Source organism: Rhea americana, unplaced genomic scaffold (genome assembly GCF_003343005.1).
Source record: "Rhea americana isolate MKP2758 unplaced genomic scaffold, rheAme1 scaffold_100, whole genome shotgun sequence".
In the NCBI taxonomy this organism is placed as follows: domain Eukaryota; kingdom Metazoa; phylum Chordata; class Aves; order Rheiformes; family Rheidae; genus Rhea; species Rhea americana.
Genome location: NW_028185040.1, coordinates 1,422,820 through 1,438,082, shown reverse-complemented (window position 1 = coordinate 1,438,082; position 15,263 = coordinate 1,422,820). Strand labels below are relative to the sequence as shown.

Here is a 15,263-nt window from a genome sequence, read left to right as displayed (position 1 = left end):
AATCCAATTTCTCTCCGTTCTCTTCATGTGTTGTCAGCTGTCTCTTTCCCTTTTTCTGTGAAAGAATGGAAGCAATTCTTGCTGAATTTCCTGGCAACCTTGCAAAGTCTTGATTGCATATTTTGGCTAAGACCTGATATTTCTGTGTGCTTCCCTGAATTTTGAGGGTTAAATATCTTGAAATACCTTTGTTTTTCCTATGTTTATTGGATGATTTCCAGTATTTTCTATGGGCAGGAGTGTCATGAACACAGCCTTTTTCAGTTTTCTGTTTCCTATTCTCTTCCCTACTCCCAGAAACATAGATGTGCTTAGTTTTAGGCAGCTATTGGAAGGAACTGAAGTGATTTAGGGAGTCAGGTTTGAAACCTCAAGTTGCTTCTCTGAGGAGAGAGCTCTAACCATTAGGCTGAAGTCAGGCACTTTGTTGTGTATTTTCCCTCTAGCTTCATGCCTTTGTAGTGCAATGTCAGCAAGAACGAATAGGAAAAGATTGTCACCCAGCAGCTCAGTGTTTAGGATGCTTTAGAGTACATGAACTATGGATACAACCTCCTTCTCCTTCCTAAGGCAGAGGATTGTAGATGTACAGTCTACATCTACACAATCTAATGTGGCCTGTACCACAAAATGTAGAATGCTACTTTGTGCCATTCTTCAACCGATGGTCTGGACACAAAGGTCTTTACTGTGAGGCCCTGAGCTGAGTGCCTGTCTAGATGCATCCTCCTTCTCAGCTGGCTCTAGCTCTCTTCTTGGTGTCTGTAGTGTACAGACGTACCTATTCACTCTTTATAATTAGTGTCTTTTAAGTTAGGGTTTCTGAATCGCCCTCGAAAGGACTTGGCGACATGCATCCGTATCTACTAACTCTTTAGGATTCATYTGCCACTTTTACTGGTTTCCCTAGAAGCGTCGTCTTTTCTACCCAGAAGAGCTGTCAGGCAGAGTTTGAGGAAATTGCATGTTTGTCCAGGATGTCTGGTGATCTCATAGGAAGTGCTGCGGGACAATTTCAGGAGCTGCCAGGTCCTGWGCAACAAAAGAGAAGGCAGAGAAGAATCACAGATCCTAAAAACATTGGATTTACTCTGTGTTTTGCTGTAGATCTGGTGATGCCAGGATCTGACTAGCTTGCTGTGCATATGCTGTCATTAGCTGGTGTTGGTTCTCTGCTCGTACTGTGAACGTAGCAAAAACATTGGGATTATCATCTTTGTCCTAGTTAGCATGCAAACATCTATTTATCTCTCAGAAAAACCTGACAGAAGTATTGTGGCCTTGATAGAAGAAATGCAATTGTATTTCTCTTTCAAGTCACTCAGAACAATTTTGTTCTCCCTTCCTCCTCTGCAAACTCTTCAAAAAAGATACCTTGAATTTTTCATGGGTATATTTCTTATGTAAAGAAGCTTCCTGACTATCTCTGAGAAGCAGTGAGGTACTTGGCRCAATTTAAGTGGACTCCAGTAAGAATAAATGGATTTTGAACTTCTGTAAAACCGCTGTTCTAGACTACTTATCTTCATGTTGGATAACAGTAATTTCAAAAATTATGCAATATTTCAATAGCTCAAATCAATTTATTTTACCCAATTTCTCTTTACTCACATCTGATTAATACCTGCAGCGTAGTGATATGAAAATTAGTTACCCTATTTAAAACTTCAAACRTATGAAGAGCTCTCTAAATACCTAACAATGTTATTGTAAAGTCTGAGCCACTTCTAGGATCTCATGGAATTAAAATTAAATTCAAGATTATATTACATTGGGGCCTATGCATATTCTGACAATGGARTTGTGCTCTAAACAACATGCAAATGTTGAGCTAGTAGTTTSTGACCCAAAGAAATCCCAGCCCAAATAGACTAAGTAGAGGCATATTAAGAAAATATGTAAGTAATCTTCACAAATGTTATAATGACTTACAGCGTGTTTACTTCCTAATTCCTTAGGAAGGATTTGGACATGCAGGAATTAGCTAGAAAGGCAGAAGAATCAACAGCTTTAGGGGATGAAGTGGGGAGAGGCCAACGTGGTGGAAGAGAAAGTGGAGAGAGCAGATTGCTTTGGCTGTGAAAAGTGGCAGGGTTGAGGCTCTAGCAAGCACACAGGCAAGGTGGGATGCAGTCACCAAGGAAATGGTGGGAAATAGCAAAGCAGTCCAGAGGTGGTATCAGCCTGTGATGGAGCTGGCTGCTGAACCAGCTCCAGCAGCCTGAAGGCGTCCTGGCTGTCTGGGAGTTCTGGCAGGACTGGAAATCCTTTCTCCCCCAAACTTAAACAAGTTCAGGAGCCTTCACAGAAGCAGGATTCACTGCTACAGAATTCTGCATTGGGGGCTCATCTGTGTTTCTTTCTCCTATCTCAGTGCTGCATAGGAACTTGAGTTGCTCTGTAATAACAAAATATTCCTAATGTATTTCAAAAGAGCTTGTGATGTAGTGGAAGAGATATGTGCTCCGTAGTTTTAAGAAACGAGGTATTTGTTCATTCCTGCTGAACTATAGATTTAGAAACAGAGTTCCAGGATTACTAGGTAGTTCCTTAAATGTATTTACAGTACTGGATTYTTTCAAAAGTGTAGGTCATACCTGTGATCATCCTGTTCACTTTGCTAAGATTTCTGCGATGCAAAAAGGGAAATTGTCAGGCAAGGGTATTTCTACAATTTATTTTTCTTTCTCCTCTGAACGTCAAACAATCTTTTCCTATATATAGCTACTCTAGTTCTTGAGGATTAATTCTGAGGACTTTGAGGCCATATCTCTGAAATATCCCATGTTTTTGAGAGTGATTCCCATGCCAGCTCCTGTCTCAGGACTGGGTTGTCTCATGATTGCTGCCCTTTGACATAGTAATCTTTATTAAGGAGAAAGTATAAGTTCAGCATTTGTGTTTAAATCCTCAACAATTTCCACTTCTGAAATTCTGAGAAAATGAAAGGTAGGAAAGGCAAATGAATGGACAGTGTAACTAGCCCTAGATGAACTACCCACCTCCTGACTTCCTTGCGTCCATCTTCTTGTTGGAGCTTAGTGCAATTTACAGTATAGTTTGAAATCTGCTAGTCCAATCCTAACCAGCTTCACAAAGGTCCGTGTCTKTTTGGAGAGCTCAGATAGTATAGAAAATGTAAAGCTGGCTGTCTCCTTTGGTCTAAAGACTCAAAGTCTTTCTCCAGTGCTGATGCAATTGGGCAGTGCTATTCAAACATATATTAACTCTCTATGTCTTTTTTTTTTTCCCCTAAGTCTCTGCAACTCTGTGTAGTCTGATCTTAGTCCACATCCTACACAGATCGACTGTCTCTTTGGATTTGTAATTGAAATATATTTACTTTGGAGATAAGAGTCATGGAACCAAGCTTGTAGAAAGGAATATTCATATTAAAGGAAGATACTCATGGARTGTCAGTTTTCCTAGGTGAACATATATTCCTTAGTCCTCATTTTGGGCATTTGKCCTTTGAATATTTCATAAGCTGAAAAGCATTACTTGTCCGAGAGAATGAACCCTGCAGCCTAAAAAGTCTAGTCAGCTGTCCAGAAAGGTATTGGTCTCTGTTCTCAATAGTGGGAGAATAGTAGCCATGACCTGGACAGAACTTGGATTTGCTGGAACCAGAACTATGTTCTTGCCATCCTACCTCACTCACTGATGGCTGCCTCATTTAGCCATGATGAATTTCCATAGAGATTTGCTTAGGCTTATACAGATGCCTTACTTTTACTCCTTTTCTGTCAACATGCCATTACCTTTGCCGCTTAAATGGTGTGCCCATGCCTAGTGATATATCTGCCTTTTACACATCCAAGTTTTATCGGTCCATTTAATTTCAGAAATGGTGGTTCCCATTTCCCAGAATTCACAAGATTGACAGCAGTTCTGTTGCAGTAGGATGTCATCGGTGTGTCACAGTTGTTGTAATTTTCTGTTGCTTGTAGGATATGTGAAGTGTTTCCTACCATATACAAAATCTAAAAAATGATTTAAATCTTTATCTTTACTGTAGGTCAGTGAATCTGTTTGGTTTATGATTTCTTCTATTCTAGTTTTTAGGATTAAAAATAGTTTCATAAACAATTTCTTACTCTGTTTCATTTCATGAACAYGTGTTGGGATCAGAAATAAGAGTGCCAGAAATACCGTATGAGAAGTAATTCTTGTCAGATGAGAAGCAGGAGTGGATTGAGGATGAGWGTGTCTGATTTTGGTGAACCTTCTTGTTCAATTATAACAGAATAAAGAGGTTTCTGATAAAAATGAGATTTGTYTGCCTTTGAATTTCCTTAACATTCATATTGTACATTTCCATGTCACAAATTTCAGTGTTTTTTTCGTTTCATCCAAATATGTTACTTCTTTAAGAGAACTTTGATCTTATCCTTTTCATGCTATAGCCATACTTTTATCTGTTTTTTGCAGACTATTTTTGAGAGGAACTGTCAATCTGAAGACTGTGCAGCTGATCTGAAACTTCAGGGTAAATTATTGCTGTCTAGGTGAGTGGGTGATTTTTTTTCCTTGTTCTTCTTTCCTGCTTGTATGTTAGTCATTTTATATAAGAAGCATTGAAAATCCAAAATATGAATACGGATATTTTATATCTTATTTCAAACTAGAATGATGATGATGACGATATCATCTTTAGTGCAGTAAGATGTAGAGAATGTACAAAAAGTGTACTACCCGTGGTGGTAGGCTCTGTGCACACGCAAAGTAAGATACAAAGACAAAGCTGGTGAAGAAATAAAAGCATAGTGGAGGAGGACAGGGAAAGTGAAGAAACATACCCAAGTCAGGTCCTGATCTGTGCCATTTTTCAGAAACAATAAAACACCATTTATGGCATGGTATGAATCAAACTATATGTGGCAAAGCATTTTCATTCAGAAAAAGTGTCACACAGAAAAATAAAATAAGCAACAATTTGGAATATGGTAAATTGATTTAGCTGCTCTGTGATTCGAATTATTTATTTTAATTTCTGAGCTTGTGTGATTTTGTTAAATCTCATGAAATATTGCCTTCCTTTTGTTGGTTTCTTTCTGTTAATAATGTGTGTGTGTGTGTGTTTTCACTTTCTTCTGGAATAATAAACCTCATTAAGTAGAGAAGATATTTTCTGTCTCTTTTGACTGGTGATCCTAGGAAAATGCCGGTTCTTTGCCAGTTATTCAGTTTCTGGATAAATGAGGCTAATGGTGAACTTCATACATCACTTCATTTTTTTTTTTTTTTCCCAGCATTAAGAACATTTTTCAAAATGTAAGTGCTGATGTGAGCTGTTTAATTGTGTGTCAGGGGTTTTGCTATTTGATGCAGATCTTTTCTGTGAAACACTTTGCTCTCAGGTCAGATAAGAGAGGGGAAGAAACTGCACTACTCTAGAATAACAGAAAAGAAAAGAAAAAGTAATAGTCAGCAGATATACACAGATTTTATATAGATCCACAATGTGCTGTAGTTGTAGTTGGAGACAAAACTGAACCAAAGTCAAATCTGAGAAGTTAWGGACTTCTCCAGACACTACTGAAGTCAACAGGAATGTTTCACTGCATTGGCTGGGACCTGGACTAGGTCTCAGGTTGCGCAGTCCAAGCTTCAACTGTGATTAGTCTGGATTTTTGACCTTTTGCTAGAGGTTAGTGGTGAGCAAAATGTATTAAAACTAGAATTGGAGACCTGTCTGTGTGCACTGGAAAAATAAATGAGGGATTTTGTCCTGCAGGTGAGGGATAATCAATAAAAAGTAAAGGACAGGTTCTAAAAACTGTTGTCAGTCAGTGCATAGCAATTGCAGCAGTAAGAACTGTATTGAGTGATTGGAGCGTTGAACTATTTACTTTTACAACTGTTATTTATGTTATCATGGCAATTTAAAAGCTTCAACTGTCAAAAAAGCTTGGTTATTTGAATACAGTACGACATTCCTACAACAAAATGTTGAACCAAAGCTCTCAAACCTTTTTTACTCAGTGACATTGAGTCCTGTTTGAGATAAACAGGATGTCGTCAAATTAATCAAGTCTACAATGAATGGGTTTCCTTTGGGTAAAGGGCTGTGTCAGCCTCAGTTATTAAGAARCGTAACAGATGATTGAGCATCTCTAAAGAAATCAGAATGATTTTTCTGTCCCTAAAAACACAAAACATGCTAGGCATTCTGATTTTAGGGAAGTGCTTGTCTCGAGTATGGTCATTTTTCCAGCCCCATATACCTCATGCTGAAGAATGCTGTCAGCAGTTTTTCCCATTATTCCTGTTTATGTAAAATCTGTGTACAAAGCATGCTTTCGTAGAAAAGCATGAACAGTAAATCTACTCCTATATGCACCCAGAAACTAGGCTAACTTTGTTATCAACAAGGCTATGGGAATAATTCTGTCTCAATAATGATGTCTGACTAAATCCAGTGAATTTATTGGTAGAAATTAAAATCAGGAATACAATTAGTGGACGTGTGGATGCATTGGATATGTTGGGGAAGGCTTTCAGAGATGTTTGTGCTGTTTCTTGGATCTGCTGCCATTCTTTGAAGATGTCACGGAGCATGTGGACGGGGTGATCTGGTTGATGAAATCTACTTGGGCTTCCAAAAGACTTTCATAAGGATTTCTCACCAAAGGTTCACAAAGAAAATAAGTTGCTTAGGGCTAAGACTTGTAAGTCTAAGTAGTGCCTGAGTGCTACTTCATAGTTCAAAGATAAAAAACAAAGGGTGGGAATAAATTATCTATTTTCCTGATGCAGAAACCCCCACTAGTGTTTGTGCTAGAGACAGTGATATTTGACATATTCATAACCAATCAGGAAAATAATTGCTAAAAATGAACAGCAAGGTGATAAAGTTTGCAAATGATACTAAGTTATTCAGGGTAATGGGAAGAACAGAGTAACAAAGCAATACAGTGTTGAAAAGCAAAATGCAATGAAGAGTATTCTTCCTACAAGACATGGTTAGTATGGATTCTCCTGTTGGAGGTGTTGTAAATGTTGAGCGTTTATGTGGGTCAAAAAAACCTAACAGACAAAGTTAATGGAAGAGCTATGTAATAGGAGTAAGTGTGAATGCTGGAGGCTGTAGAAATATGTCAAGAAAATAACATCATATACTTGCCTTGTTCTTCCATATGCCTCTGCTTTAAAAATGTTTGGATGCGGGACTGTGAACTAGATGAGCTGACTTAATCTGGCTGTTCTTACACACTTTTCGTTCATTTGTAGCATGTTAGGGCCAAAAGCTGTACAGACAGCCGTGTATTGTATATATGATGTATATATTGAGCTTTGTGCCTCACGATATAACATGCTTTTGAACATGTGTTGGTTAGAAAATCCGTGTGCATAGGAAGTTAGCTACTTCTCGGGTTTCATTACCATCATGAGCCTTGCTTGCTGAGGTCGCACGTACAAGCTTGGGTACCGCACAAGCTGCTGTAACTCAATTCCCTGGCAATGTGTTTGAATCAGTAAGAATTATACAGTTAAAAGATTGCACCCAGCTTTGAAGATGCCAAAACAGTATACCAAGCGACTATTAGAAAAAACAGCCTGTGCTGGCAAGAGTTAAACAGATCTGCACAGACTGTGTGATTTTGGGGATCTTCCTTCCCTTCCTAACGCTTAGTCATGTGCCCTCAAGTGGGAAGCACTGCACTTTGATTAAAACAAACAAACAAAAAAATAGAGAGTCCTGGATGTTCAACATGAGCTGAAAACTTTGCCATAGTTCTGACCAGCTGTGAYTGGTTTTGCCTCGTCTTTTCCTGTTAGGGAGGCCGTTGAGGTGCTTTTGCATGTGGAAACTGTGCTGCTGGGTGAGTTGAAACTCTTCCCTGTGAAAGTGGTAGGGGGAAGGCGAGGAGGAGAGAGCAGGACTGCTCGAAAATTGGAAATGATAAAAAATCTACTGCTGCTTCTGCTGCTTACAAAAACTTTTGTGAAGATTAGTGGGAGGATATGTTGGTGATTCACATTTTCTGTTTTTGTTAATACTTTTGTGATAGTGAAAGTGTCCTTGAGCACTTGGGCTGAAGGTCTGGATTACATGGATTATGCCGGAGTAAAGAAAAGTCTCAGTGCACTTATCCTGAATAGGAAAGGGCTTGTTTTTAGCTGACAGTGAATCTCTCTCAAGTCTCTCTTCAGGCTCGTCTGCTCTTGTTAGTGTCGGTTTCAGGTAAACCCGCTCACCTTTGTTGTAGGGATGGRGGGTTGTTACAAAAATGGGGGAACCAAACGCTCCTCGTCATGGCGGATGCCATGAGGGGCAGCAGTCATGGACTGAGGCTGGCAGGTTCAGATCAGAGACTGTGAAATTTTTTTCAGTTAGGAAGTTAGTGCTGCACTGGACCTAGTTGCCTGCAGAGACTGGACTCTCTCCTGTGGCAGAATCTCSGGACTTGGCTAAATGAGGTCCCAGCGGAGCTGATCTCCTGTTGGCCACAATCCTGCTTTGAGGAGGAGGAGGAGGATGAACTGTATGATCCCTCAAGAGATTGTTTCCAACCAGTTTTCTGTGTGTCTCTGACTTTATTGAGGTGAATCCTCTGTGTAACCTGAGTGAGATCTCCTCACGAAAGAACAACCGCTCACCAACCTACAGCCACCAGCTTAGGGCCATCRTGGGTCACTGGCCAGTGCTGTGGCTGCAAACCTGCCAGTGGGGTTCCTTACTCTCCTTGATGCCACCTCTACCAACAAGGACATTTAGCATCAGTGGAAGGGGGTAGCAATGGTGGGAGCAGGGCCTGATGAAACAGGCAGTGGGGAAATAAACTTCACAGGGCAGGCATAAAGACCGAGCACACAGGGCAGCTGAATGGCGGYGTGCTGGGGTTGCCTCAACAGGTCTTGCCTGTGCGTGGCCTGGATTTATTAGTAGGCATATGAGTGCTGTTAGCATACAAGTGCAGGCAGCAGCTTAGAAGCGGGGGGCAGAAAGGATTATGCTTAGTGAAGGGGGTGGTGGGAGGAACGGAGGGGCAGAAGACAGGGAGTTCATCTTTTCAGTCACGGCTATTTGAAATCTGATTTTCTTAATAGCCATGTGAGGTAATGCCCCATTTTTTTTAAAAAAGATTGAAGATACTTTTAAGTCTCCTTTTTAGCATAAAAAAAGATCTATAAGTGTTGCATATAGATAACTCTAATGACACAATCTGAAACCATAAGGGATACAGGAATAGAATATTTTGCAACAGGATTTTTTTATATAACCACAGCCTTTGGGACAGCAATAGGAGACCAATTTTGCTTGCCAGCAATACAGATCTGAAAAGCAAAATGCATTTAAGAGTGTTTTGTTAGCTATTATTTCCAAATACKTTTTTTAATATTAAAAATACCTTTATTACATACCATGCTTGACTTGAATGCCTCACTGTTTTCTCAGCACAGCAAATGTCTTTTCCATTAGGTTTATGTAGTAAATAGCATGTTTTTATTGAGCATCCCTATAGCTACTTATAGAGAACCTCATGATGTTCCYCATGATGTGCTAGATGAATCTCTGAAGTGTGTTTTGTTGAAGGTTTAGACTTTTCTAGCCTTAAAAATCTACTCATCTACGCTTCTGTTACTTTCTGTGAGAGAAAAGCAGTCTCGTCTTTGAAGAAGAACCTAAAACTGCTAGAAGAGCTGAGWAGACAGGAACATAAATCTTATCTGCGATGTTAAATGAGCTTCAGGATCTGATCTGATACYTATCCATCTGATACACACTTGAGTRTCTCTCTGCAAAGGCGATAATAGTTAGCAAGCTTTGTTCTARTGGGAACTGGATGAAAACCATAAAGGAGATGTTTGAATAACAGGGTGTTYGAAGAAACAGACTTTCTTTCAGCTATAATAAACAAACCAGCTAAAAGACCAGAGCAGAATGGATGGTGGCTTCCTTAGGAGATGCAGCTAGAGAGGAAAACCGGTATGACTGTGTAAATATAGTGACAGCCTGTGTCCCACAGTGAATCGAACATCTTTACGGAAAACAAATAATGCAAGAAGAAGAATGATGTTGCAGTGCGTCATGTAGTTGRTGCTTTCCAGCATGAGTGAAGTGAGCTGGGTGCATGTTACGTAAAACAGTTTGTAAAGACAAGACTGTGAGCCTCCTTGGATAGAAAACGCCATAATAAATGTTGTTATTCCGGAGAAGGCTCTAAGAGGACGTCTGTGTCCCATATATTTATGTGATGTAAGCTTAGCCTTCATCTGTCATTAGAAATAGGATTACTCATCCGTTGGGCTACATTTGCTTTTATGTTTGACTGCTTGGAATATATAACTTTTTATTATATTGGTTTAGAGCATCCTTAGCAGACACCTTTTATTACAGACTCAAAYTGGCCTTTTTTTCCTTACAGATTGATCAGAGTTCCCATATATATTGCTGCAAATTATTTATGTGGAAATGTTGAGTTGTAAGCAAAAATCAGAGAGAATCAAAAGGGCAACGGCTGCATTTTACAGACTTTCAAGTTTTTGCAAATTGTTTTGCATTGACGCCAAAGCTTTCAAAAGCCTATTGTGAAATGAAATTTTTGAGAAATGTCCTTTCTGCAATTGAAAGGTCAGGCTTGTGGCTTGGGTCATCTGCTTCTGTCAGTCCCTCTGGAATTAGCCAGCAAATGAACAAAAACCCAGTTTGTCAAAAAATTCATCAAATTTGAAATGTTTCCATTTCAATAAAGCGGTAATCTATGATTAAAAAAAAAAAAGTATTGCCAGAAATCCTTTGGCCAGTTCTACAGAAGYGTTTTTTCCCCCAAAGAAATTCCTTCTGTGACTTACTAAAGAATTAACAAGATTTCTGCCAATCCTCCTTTTGCTTCTTTGATCTGTTTTGCCTTATGTACTCAATAGGGCAGGTAAATGGTTAGATACTGGTCTTCTGGGATGTAATCTCAGAGGACTTAACCCAGACCCCACAGAAAACACAGGGGAGAGCTTGCCACTTCCCCCCGCCCCCCACTGCAAGCTCACTAGGCTTTGGAGTAACTCTCAAGTTTATAATCATATTATTTCTATTTRTGAAGAATGAATAATTTCACATGGGTGACTAGCTGTGCAGCTGATAGAGGCATGTGACTGCTTTGCAAATGCTACTTACAGATGTAATAAAGACTGTACTAGTGGACTCAGTAAAATTGGTGGTAGTACTCCYGCTGATTCACTGGGCACACCATTAGACACTAGGCACTTGGATTTGAAAAATGAATCTCAGCAGTTTCGTTTTGACCTGTCAAATTATTACAGAAACTTAGCTGAAGGAATCTGGAAATCACAGATAAAAACACRTGTTATGACAGCTTTGTCCAATTTAGTTTTCACCAACACAAGCAATAATAGTGCAGAACATTAGTTTAGTGCAGTAACAATGCAGATAGGCAGTATATTCCAAAGGAAGGAGCAGTAACATGAAGTTTTGATTAAAAACATAAAAACTTTTCTGAGTGTATTTTATGAATATAGTAGTGTTTTAGTGATTTTTTTTTTTAAATAAGGGTTTTCRCTGATCCTAGGCTTTGTAAACCTGTGGAGAAAAGCTACAAGTTTGTGGTTTAATGTGGGAAGCAAAGCTGTTTCATAAATTTGACCAGGCTCACGCCTCAGCGCTTATCTCGCTTTGATCAAGCAACAGGAATTTGTTCCCAGAGAGGCCTCACGTTTCATGGCCTGCCCGTTGTGGTTTTATTGCCCTGAAGTGCATCTTAACACAACATTGGTGATGAGGAAAAACAATATCCTTTCATTTGGAGTTTGATTACATGCTCAGATAGTATCTATTTTTTCCTTCCTCTTCATTCATAGCAGATGAAGACTTTGTTTTCACTTGTTTTATCTTTTATATCTTTCATTGAACTTGCGCCTCTTTCAAATATGTTTTTGACACTCTGTTTATCCTAGCCAGGCTACTCTAAATAGCGGGGCTATTCAGATGGAGCTGCTTATCTGCTTCATAAAGAAGAACAGAAGAGCAATGAGCATGCACTATGGTTTAGCATATCTAGTGCTAGGAAAGTGCTCTTGGGCATTGAGTTGGGACCTTGTTTGTGTAGATACTAATGTGGATATTCCTGACTTCAGGGACACAGATACAGAGCCCTGACTGTTCCCATGAGAGTCACGTGCTGCTTGCGAGTCGCTTGATCATACCCAATCCTGTCCTAAGGTCAGATCTTTCTAAGTACCAAAAGAGGGAAAGGAGAATGGGAAAACATTGGAAAAGTGCATATGAGTAGATTCCTTTCTATTTTCTCAAGAAATAATGCCAAGTTTCACACTGTGATTTAAATGATTTCATAAATCATAGCATATTTTAATGCTGTTTCAAGGTAATTTGGTGCATTGCAAAAGAAGAAATGAAAAGGCTTATTATTATTCCATTTTGTGTATATTAGTACATTTGTAATTGTATTTAGAATTAAGTCTGGATGGTGAATCCAGGAGGCAGAGTTCTGATTTCTAATTTATCTTTTACCTACAACCAGTTGCTAGTGGGTTGAATGCTGCGTTTGTGAGGCACATGGAAAATTTTGTTGTAGCACGTCCAGGATCTGATTTGCAGTTTCCTGAAAGGGCTACCCAGCAGTGCCAGCAATTAATCAGGAGGTAGTACAAGCTGCAGTGGGAGCATCGTCTGAGGAACGAGTAAATGTTTTCCACTGTTGAGGGTGAATGGGGATGAAGAAGTGGTTCTTTGGTTTCCATCTGGCTAGTTGCACAAAGAGCTTCATAAATCTCTCAGAAAATAAATAAAGTCCAATTCAATAGCCGTGGCCAGTCCTGTTCCTTTTGAACGTATGATGACTGAACCCGTCCAGATGGTAATAGAGCCATCAAGTGATGAGTGGCAACAAACCTCAATATTCCGCATGTAATACAAGAATACAGATTTCCACTCTCTGTTTTTTTTAATAACAGGCCACTCATTASCAGTCAGGGGTATTGTACAAGCCAGTCTTGCCACTTAAATACTGCCCTTTGTAAATACCACTTGAACATATCTACTGGATTAGAATTTTACTGTTTGATTGTTTTATTTAAACTCAACCCAGAAGTGATGTGCTTTGGTATAATTTGAGTTTATTGTTGAACCAATGTATAGMCTTGCATTCTTTGTGAACATCCCAACATCGTTTTTTTTATGGACCTAAGAAATTGCAAGGCACTGTATTGCTTCTTTCTCTAGCAACCAAAGTATATAGCTAGGGAAACCAAAGTTTAACCTCTGTCAACCCTGTCATATGTTAGGTGCCTCAGGTTGAAGTTCTTGATGCTGGACGGACTACAATGAAAAGCTGATGCACTATTGTTTTGCATTTCCAAACTACATCTTAATAGACACACACACACACACACACACACTTTTTTTTTTTAACATACACACACACATGCACACAAGCGTTTTTTTTTCCAGTTATCTTGTAATGGCAAAATCTGAGGTTCTTTGTAGGTCAGCAGGTAAATCACTTTGCTGGTTCTGAGTGTGCTATAGGGTTGGAACAGAGAAAAAGTGTTGCCAGTACTTCAGTGGGTATATGTTGGTTATCATGTTTGACATTTAGACATAACTTTTTCATGACATATAGTACCTGCTACTAGAAAACAAATTTCCTGAAGTAACAAACCTATACTGTTTCTAAACAATTCATCTCCAAACTGTKTTTTATTGACTACTAAAAGTGACTGGTGTGTAGGGCACTGGTCTCCCTCTTCCAAACTCAGCTGAGTATGCTTTCAAATCACATATTGCGCCCCAGCATTCCTAAAATGGGACAAACAATCCAATCTGTCTAATCAGATTTAAATAGGAAATCAGTTTCTGAAGGCAAAATTTCTTTGGTAAAAATGTGGCTTATTTAGTGACTTTATTAGTGACCTAATTCCTAGAAACCATCTGTTTCGAAGTGCTACTGAATCCCTCCTCAAAATTCACTTACTCACCAGATCTATGGACAATAATCTTCARTGGAAACTCTTCAAGTATTTTAACAAACAGAAAAAACAGATTTTTTTTGCATCAAGTTGGTGTATGTAACTTCCAGCTATGAGCGACAGGCCATTTCTTTTTATCACTAGTAATCRGTTTTTGTTTGTCTTCCAACCTTAGGTTGCAGCCTTACACAAGTATGTGTGGCAGACACTTTGTCCCAGGAGCATGGTGTCATCGGTGGCAAGAACACTGCTCACGGTTACAAAAGATGCTAGCTTGTATATGTATCTGAGTATGTGTATGCGAGTGAGAGATTAGATTTTTAGCTTCTACAGATGCTGTGGCTGATCTTGCTTTCGTGTGACAGTGTTACAAACCAGGGTAACTCTGTTCAGATGAAAAGCTACTCTCTGGAGTAGAAACTGTGTGTAGCGGAGAATGCTCCTTCCACATTGATTCTTCAGTTCTGTTTATAAAGGATTATGAGCATCTGGGTACAATTGAAATTGCTGCTAATAATAGAAGAAATGCAACAGACTTCTGCAGGGTGAGAGGATAAAGGGTATTTTTGTGTGGACATTGCCCCCTGCACAGTACTTTTAATTTAGTTGTGAAAGTTTGAAGACGTAGGTGGCTGGGTGTTACCTGTATTGTGTAGCTATGGGAGATAGATGAGTCCCTTGGGGAAGAGAGGGTAAGTCCCAGAGAAGTTTTGAAAATACAGTAACTAGCTGTAACCTATATACTTAATCTTGCAGCAGAATTCATTTCAATAGCAGAATAGAGAACAAAAATATTTTCCTAGCGTGTGTGTGTTTTTCCATTGTTAAGCATTCAAGTGCATTTTTTTTAATTAAGATATAGGAAAGTTAACTGTCTGTGTCATGTTCCTGAGTTGCAGTATATATGGGAACTGGAGAGCTGGAAACTGCAGCCCTGTTCCACAAGGGCACAAGCGGGAGGAGTTCCACTTCGGCCGCTCCTCTGGGGCACGGGGCTCACTGCAGTGAGGGCGTTTTTCATACAGAACAAGAACATTCAGTCCTTCCCTATGGAGGAAGATTGGCATATTATTATTCCATATTCATTTGGAGTGATGCAGGCACAATGCCACTCCCAAACTGCACTCTGCTGTCACAGGATCTCTGTGGGCTGCTCCCCAAGTTCTCCGTTCCTTTTTCCCTGCAGTGTCGTGTTACCTGCTACATACAGAAGACTGGAAAGCAAGATTTTCAGCTGGAGAAACAGAGAAATGGTGGTCCTTCTTAGAGTTCATCAGTTGTTCTAAAAAGATTTTGGAYGTTGTCCTGGATTTTCT

The 15,263-nt window shown here is 39.4% G+C and overlaps 1 protein-coding gene across 1 annotated transcript in view; it reads left to right on the top strand.

Annotated features, from left to right (window-relative positions):
* Positions 1 to 15,263, top strand: part of ITGA9 (integrin subunit alpha 9) — a 221,860-nt gene that overhangs the window by 124,412 nt on the left and 82,185 nt on the right. The window contains exon 17 of the mRNA XM_085304035.1: positions 4,432 to 4,508. Within this exon, the coding sequence (XP_085160161.1) occupies positions 4,432 to 4,508 (77 nt within the window). The remainder of the gene's footprint in view (positions 1 to 4,431; positions 4,509 to 15,263) is intronic.